The 14,023-nt window shown below is 38.5% G+C and overlaps 1 protein-coding gene across 1 annotated transcript in view; it reads left to right on the plus strand.

Annotated features, from left to right (window-relative positions):
* The first annotated feature begins 7,054 nt into the window (after positions 1-7,054).
* The window catches only part of LOC115586875 (cadherin-23-like), a 58,157-nt gene continuing 51,188 nt past the window's right edge, over positions 7,055-14,023 (plus strand). The window contains exons 1-9 of the mRNA XM_030426308.1: positions 7,055-7,172; positions 8,602-8,670; positions 9,134-9,297; positions 9,571-9,618; positions 9,698-9,787; positions 10,464-10,550; positions 11,384-11,491; positions 11,595-11,708; positions 12,378-12,471. Of these exons, the coding sequence (XP_030282168.1) occupies positions 7,091-7,172; positions 8,602-8,670; positions 9,134-9,297; positions 9,571-9,618; positions 9,698-9,787; positions 10,464-10,550; positions 11,384-11,491; positions 11,595-11,708; positions 12,378-12,471 (856 nt within the window). The 5' untranslated portion in view covers positions 7,055-7,090. The remainder of the gene's footprint in view (positions 7,173-8,601; positions 8,671-9,133; positions 9,298-9,570; positions 9,619-9,697; positions 9,788-10,463; positions 10,551-11,383; positions 11,492-11,594; positions 11,709-12,377; positions 12,472-14,023) is intronic.

Consider the following 14,023-nt stretch of genomic DNA (forward strand, 5'->3'; position numbering starts at 1 on the left):
AATATTCTATATTGAAGATGACATCTTTCCACCAAAACCCATCCCTTTGGCGGATTTCAAAGAGTCTTTGTCTCTGCACCTCGACAGTTTGTCACTGCGTTCTTCTTAAACATACCAGGAAAAAAATGCCTTTGGAGTTGGACTGCTTGAACTACCAGTCATTATATATAATTAGTGGAAGGTGCTTCTCCCGGCAACGAGAATTTTCTGTGGCAATCTTTTGTTTGTCTTACTCAGTGGTGCAAATGTAAAATTACGGTTTTCTAAAACTTAATCTCGTCAATGAACAAAGATAGGGATAAAATTACTTTATTTGTTTGGAACACTGGCCTGATTGGCAGTATTTTTGCGTTGTTAATACAAAAAGTGAACTAGACTCTCGACAACAGCTACTATATTTCTGACTATGTGTTTAATCAGTTTACCAAGATGTTTCACAATATTGCTTGAACTATAATCAGTACCAATTACTAGAGCTTTCTTACATCCTTGATTCCCAGAAAGATTGGACACTGTGCAAACATCAAGGAAAAACAAGACAAAAGTTTAACTATATGGCTTCTCCTTTTTAGCTTGATGTTTTGGAGATCAGAAGCACTTTTTCATAGCTACCTGTGTGCTGACACAATACTAGTTTGTAGACATGTTTTCCGTACAAATTAAAACTCCAGCTACATTCGTTGTACCTTCTATACCCCACAGCAATGTCCTGCTGTATTCAAGCTCCTTCTGATGTTTAACACATATTTAAATAGCATAATTCTTCTATTCAGTGATACAGAACTCGACTCACTTTTTCAAGATGCCATCTACAATTTCTGCAAGCCTGTTCTGGTCCACATCAGCCAGACTGTTTTCAGTAGAGAGGAAGAAGGTGAGCACTGCAACCATCCAGCAGAGGCCAGCCATCTGCACACAGATCAAGATGGGTAGCAGTTTAAGTAAGTAGTACGTACAGTGTTTCTAAAGACAGTATCAGCATCAGTAGGATAAGAACACAGAAAAATAATAACTAAAGCAAATATATGATCATCTCAAAATGTAAAAACTAATACAGTAATCATCACAGATTCCAACATGCCTTCATAGTTATCTTATCAAAAATGACACCTTAAAGTTGTACTTCTCTCAAGACAGTTTGTATTAATGATAGTGAGAATTAAAATGCAGGAAAAGCCATAAAGCCATCGTACTGGATCACTTGGTTTGGGCTAAAAGGGAGGTTTTGTTTCTTAGGGATATTGAAACAGTTTTTGGGTCAGTACTTTAGTGGTTCATGCCATCTAAAAAGCTGGGGCTTTGGTGAGATTTGTGGCACTCAAATAAAATACTCTCAAGTAACTTCTTGATGTGATAGAACTATATTAATACTACATAGAATCAACCACTGGTTGCAACGATATGACAAGATAGAAATATACATTTCTTATTTGTTCAAGTAAAGAAATATTGCTATTAATCTGATAACTGAAAACATTCTGCAAAAACAATATACATGAATACGTGTTGTGGCATATAGAACTACTTTATTAGACTAATGTGTTTCAGCTTGTGGCTCTTATCAAGGTCATCCAAAAAAACTTCACAAACAACATTAAGATAAGGAAGGCAAATAAGTTTTTTAAAAAAGAAAGAAAAATATATATCATACACATCTGCACACATATCAGCCAATGGAGCAACCAAAGAGGCTGGTTGGTTATGTGCTCATGTGGCTTCAGGCCAGTCATTGTTAAAGAGTGACAGAGAGGTGAGGGGAGTGTCTAATAAAGGATGTAAATGATACTATATTTGGTGCATAAAGAGCAATCAAGAGGTGGTACTAGATATGTTTTGTGCTACTTACAGACGAAGAAGGAGGAGCAACAGCAAACATAGACATGACATGGTACAAAATTATTTTAAGTTCTTTGTGAAAACACATTCATTATTTAACCTCTTTGACTGGACTTGATTGCCATATTAATAAAACATTTATAAAAAGTTCTACTCTGCTACAGTATCACAGTTCATCTTTTCTATTTATAGGAATAGAAGCCATCAAGTCCAATCAAAGAGGTGGTACTATTATTTTATCAGGAATAAGAGAGAAGAATTTTAGGTTTTTCATTTAAAAAGTTTGTTTCCAGGAGGGATTGAATGAGGACTTAAAAGGGTTAAAAGGGTTTTTTAACCATGTTATCCTTTATGCTTTTTATGACGCTTGTTGTAGCTCCTCCTTCTTTATCTGTATAGAGCACTTTATAAAAACGCATCCTATTTAACAAATTAAGTACCACCTCTCAGTTCCTCTTCTCAAATGTATTAGCCAAATATAGTGTCATTGACGTCCTTTATTAGACACTCTTCAATGTTAGAAGGTCAGCGTTTGACCTGAAGCCACATGACCACATAACCAACCAGCCTCTTTGGGTGCTCCACTGGCTGATATGAGTGCGTATGTATATGATAATGTTTATATTATCTATGCACCTTGGATATTGAGGACAAATTTCATCCTACTGGTGAGGCGTAGAATATACATACAAAGGTCCATGACATGAACTGGATGGGCCAAAGTGAGTGGAATGACCCAATACTTGTGCTCTTACTACATCATGCATATCAATTAAACTGTGACACTGGAATTTCATTGATAAATTTCGCAAGTAGGTGTCAGATAACTTCCTTTTTTTCTTGTTTTTTTTTTTCTGCAGTGTTCACAAAGCTGTTAAAACCAGCATCCACAGTTGATGAGAGGAACCTCTGTGCAAAACGTGTCCATCAGAAACACATCTTTGTTTTTTCATATGCATTTGTATAGTGAGTGTTTTCAGTCTTTTCTGACGTGAACACACCACATACTTTAAACTATCTTAGAATTATTGTGCAGTGATGGATTCAGCCTGCCATGGATTCCAGCAAACTGAAAAAGACTAAAGGAAAAAAAGTAAAAGAGAAGTTCTAACAACCACAGACATTCTCAGCCTCTTACAGTTCTTATTGTGGCTTTATGAACTCTCTGTTTAGAGTTTTTACAAGGTGTCAGGAGAGATGAGATCCATTAAAGGCCTAATAACTGCATACATTGAGAAACAATGATCACTGAAGCCTGTTGCTTCCTCCTGAGAATGAAGCCAGATGCAGCCAAGTGAAAATCTTTTACCTTCTTCGTAGAGAAAGATGTCTGACGGATGCTGCCACCCACCTCTTCTGTTTTCTTCTCAGGTGCTGCTTCAGTGCAAACCGTCAGAAAGAAGGGCGTTTTTATAGAGGAGAAGTTGATGACATCCAACCCCTCAGAGTCACACCATGACCTTATTTGAACATATTTTTCTACAATAAGGAAGATGAAAAAATATTGAGACTGTAGGAGGTCTTGTCTTTGATATGCATCTTAGAATTTACATCTGGACCAAAGAAAACCTATTGAGCACTAGATTACTTTAACTTTTTAATGCATCTAACATCTGTGGCTGTCAAATTACCCATTTTAGGTTGAGTGGTAAAAAGCTCGACAATTTAATGTATAAACAGTTGCATCTACACATTAAAATATACTTTTGTTGTCATTAATTACACTGAGTGCTGAGGAATTAAAATTGGTCATCAAAATGGTGTCACTGCTCAATCAATCCATCAGTCATGTACATGGATGGATTGGCCCCTCGGCACAGACACGGAAAAGGTCCCCACTGCTGCCACATAGAGGCCAGAGCCCCAGACTGAAGCAGACACAGAACAATGTGACGCAGGTGAACCAGAACTCTCAGAATCTCAGACATAAAAGCAACTCGGAAATGTTCCTTGTAGTCATGGTGCAACTATTTTGTTAACATTTTGTGTCTGTTTTTGGTCATTTGGCTGTATGATTCTTTGTAGTCTTTGGGTGTTTCTTTGTGGGAATTTTCTTTCTTTGTCACAGTTCTTTGTAGTAGTTTTGTGTCACTTTCTGGTCAACTCCCAATTTTTATCTTTTTTTTAGGTTTGTATTGTGATGAGAAGTGATGAGGCAGCAGGGGGATGATATGCACCAGGGTCCGCAGGTTGGATTTCAACTCTGGGCTGCTGGGCAGGAACACAGACTGTACATGAGACACACACTCCAACAGCTGAGCTACTGGGGCCAATGTTTTGTCTCTTTGTGGTCATTTTATGTCTTCTTCTAGTGAGTTTTTGTGGTCGTTTTTCAATTCTTTGTAGTATTTTTCCATCTTTTTGTTGTAATTTTGTGCCTTTTTGTAGTCACTTTGTTTTTGCCTCAGAAAAAGGCCTTTGGAGAGCTGGTAATTTGTATGAGGACGAAATGTTTCGTGTCTCAAAAAGTAAAACCAGATCTGCCTGCTCATTCTGACATAAAGACTGAAGATGGAGATACGGACATACAGAAGGAAGTTCCAGTCAGGCTACCGTCTTCTACACTTCAGCTTGCCAGATAAATAAAGAGGAAGAGCAGCAAGGATGTTTTGCTGTTTTACATGTTGTAATTATTGCAAAACAATTAGCATAACTTTGTATCACACCTCTCTTCTTGTAGTATGTGACCTCATGACTGTCCTATTCTGGTAACATGATATCTCTAACTTCTGGAATTTTCTGCATTTACCTTTTTCAGAATTCCTTCAGCGTCTTCACAAAATAATGTAAATTGCAACTTGCCTGGAGGCTTATGACTACAAGGTGGTAATTCTCGTTTTTTTCTGTATGGTTTCAGCAGAAAGTTGATAGCAGTTCTCCGATTATTTAGATTTTAATTTTAGAGCTGGTGTTGATGTTAAAAATGCTGCTTCATCCTGATTCGCAGATTGAGGGGATTTCAGCAGAAACAAAGAGGGAAGAGATGAATCGGCTCTATGTCCGAGAAGAGGAAGAAACGTTAAGAGTGAGGCAACACAAAAACTACACACATCTTTTTACACTTTTTTATGATAGAGACGATAACATTTAAACAATAGCATGTTTAAAGTTGTGTAGAAAGCTTATTTTGCATGTTGTCCTGCCTCTGTGCTGGCGATGACCTTTAGTTGGGGTGAGTAGCCTTTTTCTTTGTACACCTTTTTCTCCTGTTTTTTGGTTAGAGAGTGAGGTAAGAAAACCTGTTTTTTTTTGTTTTTTTGTTGACTTTTGTTTTGGGTTAGGAAAGTGAGTTTTAAAACCCAGCTTGTTTTGTTTATTGTTTTAGGTATTGCTCACCCCGAAGTCTATTTTCGTTTGGGTAAATAAATTCCCCTTATTTTGGACTGCATCCGTTGGTTTTTGGCGATTTATTCTTGGAAGTGGGAAAAAGGGAGAGATCATAATGTTATGTTCTAGTATACCCGAGGCCGGGGCATAACAATTCTTTACACAAATGTCCAATGTGATAAAATGATTAACTTGTGACATTTTATATCCATGAGGTCAAAGGTCAACTGTGTTCTGGTGTTTCTAGTTTATTCAAATATTTAAAGCCCCTGTACGGAGTTTTTAATTGGATATGCAAAAGTCTCTGGTTTCTGCTGATGTGTCTCCATTACCCACAACAGCAAATGAGCCCATCAGCGTGAAGATACGCTATTTCTAAGTAGTCTAATTCTATACCTCTGAAAGGCCTTGGTCGGGTCGGACCACTGACGAAACGATTTACGGCAGTCAGACCGGAACTGACGACATTCAGGATACGGCATAGCTGTTTTGTTGCTACGCTAGCCAGTGCTAACCGAGCTAAAACTTTTGTCATGGCTGATAATTAGACAAAGAAAAGAAAAAGAATTCGAACCGAAGACCAACGAAAGGCCAAGAGGGAATCCGATCGAGCTAGGGCTAAACACGGATAAACATTGGCGATTCCTTCCAGAGATGGAGAGAGTTGCGGGGCTTGAAGGGAGGGTCAGATCCGGAATTCGCCCGATTCCTCCTAGACAGGTTTGTAAATTTTATTTCATTTATGAAATGTAATGCGGGACGTAGTTTACAGCAATACATGAATTTATGTTGTTACAACAAAGCTGGCTAACGTTACCACTAGATTAGCTCTAGATACTACACTCGTGAAAACGACAACAAACGTCTTAGATCACGCATCCATTTCAGCTGTGTGATCAGCCCAGCCGACCTGCAACGATGCGTCGGTAATATCCTCTGTCATTATAAATGATTCAGTTTCTTACTTAGAACAAAACATCCATCACAATCACTGTGCAGATAGCTGCTAAAAAAAAAAAAAGTTTTCAAAGCAAGTCACGTCGTCTTTCCGACGTTTCCAAAACAAATCTACACGCGCCGGCCAGACAAACGTCTTCACGACAGTGGGCGCTAGAGCTCATGGGAAATACAGTCTTCATTCCGGCAAAACACTACCGCTTTCGTCCAGCGGGGCCGCCAAAATCAACACTAAATGAAAAGTCTGTACAGGAGCTTTAAAAAAGAGAAAAACAACACTTTTTAAATTCTGAGACGTACTTTTTTTTTTGCTAATTTTGTCGAGATGTATTTTTGACAATCCATCCTTCATTTATAAATGTACTGTACTGTTGGTGAAGGGAGCAACATGCCTTGTTTAGGACTTGGACTTGTGATGCCGGCCATGTTTGCTTTTGAATTAGTATCCCACTTAATAACCCAAATTTTCCTTCCTTCCATCACCAGTTTATTTTTTTCAAATTTCTGGTGCTATGATTAAAGTCTGTGTACATTTACATTAGTTTAGTTCAGTCTTCAAACAGGAAGAGTCTGTTTTCAAAGAAACAATAAACCTTTTACGACACTCCACAAAGATATGACAATCTATAAAAAGTAAACACAATAAATACATTAAAAAATCACCTAAAGTACAAAGGTCAAAAAATGTTTTCCAAACTCTCAAATTTTAGATGTTTGTCTTCAGCGACCTGAACTTCTCCTGTGAGGTGAAAACATGATTCGTTCTCACTGTTTCAGGGGAAATGAAACTCTGCGTTGCTGTCTGGAACAGTCAGCTGTCTTTGAAACCTGTAATATTTTACAACCTCCCATAAAAGAGGGTTGCTGGGAAGGAGGGAGAGCTGAACTACAGTTGCTTGATAACACCTGTAACTCAGGTGCTTAGTTCATTGTCAAGTCTCAGCCTTTTGGAAAACACAGCGGAGCCGAGATGGACTCCAGCGGTTTGGTTCGGCCTGGTCTCCTTCTCTTCATCTCTATTTGTGTGTGTGCCATCTCTGGAGATCCTTTAAGTGAGTAGAACCAGAATGGATGGAGTTTGGAAATCAGGAAAAAAAGTGGTAGAGATTTGATTTAAAACTGAGGCCGACGGTTTTCTGACGCTCGATTTATTACCATTAGTTTTTCGTGTCCAAATCTGTTAATTCAGTCCGTCCAAAAATCAACAAGTCATACTTAATATTCATCATGACTTATTGACATTTGGTGAATGTCTGGTGAGATTATTTATGGAAGTTCAGTATTCAAGTTAAATTAAGTTATGACGTTGTTGGACCCTGCAGCGGGTATCAGGCTGTGCCATCGTAAATCTACCTCTAGTCTTTGACGCACTTAAGCAGCGAGCAGATACTCAGGGGCTCGACCCAGCCCTTTCACTGTGTACACTAAACAATGTGTGGTTGTCAGTTTGATTACACTTTATGGTGTTTCAAAGTCCAGTATCAGGTTCTGCACGGATGTAAGAAAGAAAAATTACAGTACATAGTCACCAAAGATTATACATTAACACTGATTATGACCAGAGACATTAGAATTAATTTTGCCATTGTTAAAAGAAAAGAAAAGTAAAGAAAAATATATTGTAATTTACTTTAAATGGTCTGTTTGTTTCAGGGCTGTTCAGCAAACATGTTTAGAGTATCTGTCTCCAATGGTGGAGAGTCACTTAAAGGGCAACTCAGATGTTACTCAGTTGCATTGTGGGTAATGTAGGCACCAGGTTTTGAAATAGAAGACAGATGACTGGAATAAAAGGTGATATCTCTGGTTCTGTTCTTTTGTTTGTGATTGTTTGTTTTCAAACCGTCCATAATAAGTCGAACAGTGTTACAGCAGTGTAATGATGCTTTTCAAAACCAACTGCCTTCATTACCCACAATCCAACTTGGCCACTGAGTGACATCACTGGAGGCAATTATCTGACTCCATGCAGCTTCCTCTGTAGCCACAGAAAGGCTTCATGATAATTTTTTATCCAGTAGGACTCCCTCAGACCTGTAAACACACTTTAATGTGTCAGATTTGACAAGTTACTCTTGAAGCACATTTACTGTGGCAACACACATTTGACCCCTTTCACTGCTAAGTAATATTGTTGGCACTGCAGTGATCCTTTCCATTTCCTGCAGTCTAAAAGGGCAACAACACTGGACAAAGAGTCAGTTTATTCAAACATGTAGTCTATTATATAAATGGATCACCAGTTAATCTTCATCATTGCAGGTTTAGTTTAATTTGTTTTTTATCAGCGTGGCTTCAGGGATATCAATATCAGTCTGTCATTAACACCCCTAAACAAATGATAGGCACATAAAACCAAAACATTATACATGCCCAGATACCAGATGTTGTTATGGAGGTTTTAATATGCAGGTATTTGAGTGAACCTACATTAATGTGTCTGTTCTGTATTAACTTGTATGTTTTTTTCTGTTCCTAAAGATACTACAGTCATAGATTGTACTACAGGTAGCTCAAGAGCATTTGGTCCAGTGGATGAAGGATATGCAGGTAAGTTAGATTTTACACTTGTTCTACGTCACAGATTTTCAAATAAATTAATGTCAATTAATCCAGCAAAAGGTGACTTTAGAAAATGAGTTTTGTGTTTCTTTGCAAAAGGCAGATATCTTCTAAATGATTATAATAAATCAAATGTGTTCAAATAAAATGACCACCTAATTATTTAATTTCTTTATTATTTTTTTTCCTTCTCAAACAATATTTCACCCAAATATCAAAATTGAAATGGATACCAATATTTTTTTAGAATTAAAAACCTGGATTTACTATCATGTGTGGAAGAGTGTCATGATTTATGAGGTGATGCATCATTAATGAGCCACTACAGAATACATTATCTGCTCAAGGCTCATAAGAGTGCAGCATTCATATCAGTGAGATGCATCATTTATTAAAAGTTCACTCAGATAAGTAATTTAGTCCCTCTCACAATGCTCCCATCATGCTGCAGGGGATGTGGAGTTGATTACTGGGATCACAGCAGGAAGTGGTGTGAAGTTGGTGCCATACATCTTTGACAATCACCTGGAGTATCTGGAGCTGAGCTTCATGATTGGAGACACCAGCGCGACTGTTCGAACCAAGAAGCCGCTGGACGCAGACACACTGACAGACGTGAGTTATGACAACACTGTCAGATAGATATTAAATTGATTTACTGATAAATCCCAACAGCAAATGTGTTCTACTGCCTGGATTGAATTTCCTCACATGCTCATGTCGATATTAAAGGTCACATATTATATTTTTCCAGCTATTCACGACTTGCTGCTGTATTATGTGCAATATTTCATATTTAACCTTCAGCACTTCTTTATGTTGAGTTTTCTAGTGTGTTCTGTCAGGTGTCTCCACAAACCTCAAGTGCCCTGTGTTCCTGTCTTACAGAGTGGCGGCACCTTGTTTTACTCCATCATGTGTGATGGTGTAATTAAGGTGAGTGAAATGTAAAAGTTACAGTATTCACTCAGCACTGCATTACAAAATATTTCAAATGATGTGTTTGTCTTTGCAGTACAACAACACTCGGAGACTGAAAATCAATGACATCAATGACAACAGCCCGATATTTGAAGAGAAGCTCTACAGTCAGAATGTCTCTGAGGTGAGTCACTGAAATCTGTGAGAAAGTGACTGTAGACCTCCTGCACAATACACCTGTATCTACTGTCAGGAACTGAGCAGAAATATAAATGCAACACATTTTTGATCCAGTTTTGTCAAATAATTTCTCTGAAATTTTGTTGATATATTGGTTAAACTCTATGTTAGTGACAGTAAGGCCCAATCCACACATACGGGGGATTTTCAGAGACAGGTTTCTTAAGAAAACACAACTCATGGTCGATCACGTACACTAAGTAGGCTGTGGTCAGTTGCTTAGCAACAGGAAATACTATTTATAAGGAAGTGATATCCTCGGTGAATAAAACAACCTTTTTTCAAAAGGCTTTGTAAGTGTGGACCGGGCCTGAACTGCATGAGGACAATGGTGTTCACACCAGATACTGATAAAAACTAGTGGAGCAGAGGCTAATTTGTAGTGAAGTACTAGAAGAATTTGCTTGAAAATGTTTGTTTCATTGTTCTTCTGTTTTGTCTGTAATTGGCTGAGCTGATTAACGACTAGTGTTGCCAAAGTGTGACCATAACCACCAGTTAGAGAGGATAAATGTTGTAACAAACACTGTGCTCAGACTAAGTGTTTATTGTATGAACAACAGAACATGCATGTGTGTAATGTATTTGTATCTGTATCAATCGTCCTTTTCTTCTTTCAGTCAGAACCTGTGGGATTCGAAGTTGTTCGAGTGACGGCGACGGACGCAGATGGCACCACAGCGAACAACGCAATCACATATTCCCTTGTAATGAGATTCACCCATATTTATACAAGCTTAATGAATCTTTCCACGTACACCAATACTTCACCTAGTTACTGAAATTACCTGAGTGAAAGATTTAATGACATTTTTTTTAAAACTGAGAGATATTTGTAGTAACATTCATGTTGCTTGTCACCTAATTGCGGAAGCTAGAGTGGACGTAGTTGCTTGCATGTTTTTTTAAATCCTGTCAGCATTATTTGCCCCTGACTTTACCCAGCCAGCTCCCTAATCCCAAGTCCTGAATGTGTGAATAGAGCAGACAATTGTCCAGTGTGAGTTCACAGCGAGCGAGTTGGCATGTCAATGACATGTACAGTATATTGTGCGTACTTTCAAGAATACAAATATGTGACGAAGAAAGAGAAAATCTGGTAGTTCGGGCAAACATGAAATTATCAGTCAGACCCGCTGAGGTCTCCACAGCGGACCTTTTGCATCACATTTTGCCTTCTGCATGCTTCTACTCAGGCGCCGAACAATCTCCTGTTGTAAGCTGAATATAGGAACAAGCAAAAAATTAAAACTATCAGGATTTACCTCTGGATTCTGCATATTGTCTGGCGTTCATACAGTATGTGAAGAGCCTGAAGACGACACATAGGCAGCACATCAAAGAAAACAATGCAAATTCATAAAACTCAAATAAAGGAGGATTTGTATAAATATTGTAGCATATATGTTGCTTGTCACTGCACTGAAACACAAGTGAATTAAAATACTATCAACCAAACCAAGAAGAGAAGTGCAACATTTTGACATTTACATTACAAAATGTTCATCATGAAAATCTGTTGTTCACTTTCTTCCATAAGGAACCAGCTTCAGAGGTCTTTGAGGTGACCAGCGCAGGAGCTGTTCGCTTGAAGAAACCTTTAAACTACAATTTAGTCCAACAGTACAACTTAATAGTGAAAGCCAGTGTGAGTAAAATTATTGATACTGACAGAAATAACAAATACAGATTAACATGACTGACATGACTACCTGATGGATCTGCTTTGTTTATGTTGTTCTTCACTACAGGATCCCTTGGGGTTGAGTGACACAGCCACTGTGGTGATTAACGTAGAAGACTTTGACAACTTGAATCCATATTTCAGCCACAGCTTGTACCGGGCTTTTATTCCAGAGAATCAGGTGAGTCTTCTAAACTAAATACTACAAGTGAATCAGCGTCATGGACGAGAGGTGAAACATGAGAGTCCAGTTTTCTATGATATAACACCCAGAAATACCTTCAGCTTCAATACTACAATATTTCTCTCACAAGTCTTGACATGTCTTTGCTTCCACATTGTCAGAACACTTCTTTTTAAAGCAACATTATGTAGAAATCCCCACGGTTTCTGGGTGCAACACCAGTATTGTGAACACAAATCCCAGGTCTGTAACAGTTTGTCAGTTTGCTAGCAGCAGGCCTGATAACCTTATTTCCTCCCAGCAGTCCAAAGCTCCTCTGCTACGGATTTAACCACCATCACATCCCCGATAGTCTGGCTAGCTATGCCGCTAACTGAGCAAACAAGCTAACAAGCTAACTGAAGCTACAATCATGGATGCATCAACGTAATACAGTTAGCAGCAATTAGCAGTTACTCTGGGAAATATGACTTTAAACAGCTGGTCGAATCTTCCATATGCACGTTTTAAGTTTTTGTGTTGTGGTGCATTTTGAAGGTTTTTGCTACACATGTGACATAGTTTTGTATTTTCTTAATAATGACTGTGGAGTGTTAGATAGAAGTGTTGCTTTTGATTTTGAGGACAGAATTTGAACATTAACCACTTGTGCATTACATATTTTAGGATGGACCTTTCCCGACCATTGAGCCAGAGGCAATAAAAGCTCAGGATGGAGACATCGGGATCAACATGGCTCTGATCTATAGCATCAGTGAAGGTAAATACAACAGGAAAATAAAGCTGCGAATTTAGCTCAGACAGACGAAACACTAAATTATGTGAAGAAACGCTCTGTATTTAACCTCCTCTTTGTTTGTTTAGTGTCTCCAGCAGAGTATCAGAGTAACTTCCACATTGACTCCAGCAGTGGAGTTTTGTCTGTGCAGACTCCAATAGACAGAGAAGAGATGAACAGCAGTGTGATCTCTGTCAACATCGAGGTAACAACATCCTAATATTTGGTGACATGTGACGCTCATAGCACATCTCAGGCTGAGGCAATTGATGACTCATGTATTTGTAGGAAAAGTAAAGCTAATGTGCACATTTAAAAAGTGAAAATATAAATATGGACATGAAATATTTCTGTGTTTTATTGGAAAAATGTTCAAAAATATTTATTGTAGGCAGTTGATGTTCTTCTCTTCTGTGTCTGGGCCCCCTGTTTGTTTGGCATGTGCCTTAAATGCCTCTGCTTAGGTCCTATATTAGTTGCTAGCTTGAATGATTATTGGCTCAAAAACAAAAGAATAATTAAAGGTAAAGTTTCAAAAATGAAAATTCAGTCATCATCTCCTCCCTCCATGTTGATGGAAAGCCAAGTGATGTTTCATGGTCCAAAGTGTTTCTGGAGCTTCACAGTAAAACAGCATTACATGTTTATCCCTTTAATGATTATCTGTATTATTCTGTCTGCAGGCGGCTCAGACAGACGACAGCTTGAAGACGGCTAACGCTGTGGTGTCTGTCACCATCGAGGATGTGAATGATAACGCTCCAAAGTTTGACCGGTCCAACTACTCTGTTTCACTTCTGGAAAATTCTCCTGTTGATGCTGTCATATTCAGAGCCGTCGTCACCGACCTGGACCAGGTAAATATTTTACTGAAAACCACACTTGGATATTGATTGATAGTAATTATTCAATAATCTATTCCATGATCCTGTTTCTCCAGGGAGGATTTGTGGGAACATTGCGGATCCTTCCAGAATCAGCTCCCTTCTCTATCGGTTCTGATGGGACAGTCAGAGTGAAGGACTCCACAGCTCTGGACAGAGAGACGACTACAAGCTTCACTTTTCAGGTGATCCAGATTTCACATTGAACATAAACCCTGAACTTTCTGGTTGTTGCAGGACTATTGCAACAACTACTGCTGCAGGACATTGTTGTATCTGAGCATGTTTACACTTTAAGTTAGATGCTGTTCTTTTGTTGATTAAAAGATTGAAGCAGCAGAGACGAATCCACCAAACAACGTTGCAACAGCAGAAGTCAGTGTGACCCTTCTGGATGAGAACGACAACAGTCCTGTTTTCACCAGTAACAAGTACGAGGGAAAGGTGTTTGCAAATCAAACTGAGGGAATGTTGCTGGTCCAGGTGAGTGATTAATATTCATCATATTACTTTACCCTGCCCCTATATCCCAACAATAATCAGGAAACCTTACACCTGGCCATGAGTGTAACAGGCGGTGTGGAATTCCTCAAGGTTCAGTTTGAGGTCCCTTTCTACTTCTAATTTTTACAACTCAGCGGACTTAATTT

Source organism: Sparus aurata, chromosome 1 (genome assembly GCF_900880675.1).
Source record: "Sparus aurata chromosome 1, fSpaAur1.1, whole genome shotgun sequence".
NCBI classification, from domain to species: Eukaryota; Metazoa; Chordata; class Actinopteri; order Spariformes; family Sparidae; genus Sparus; species Sparus aurata.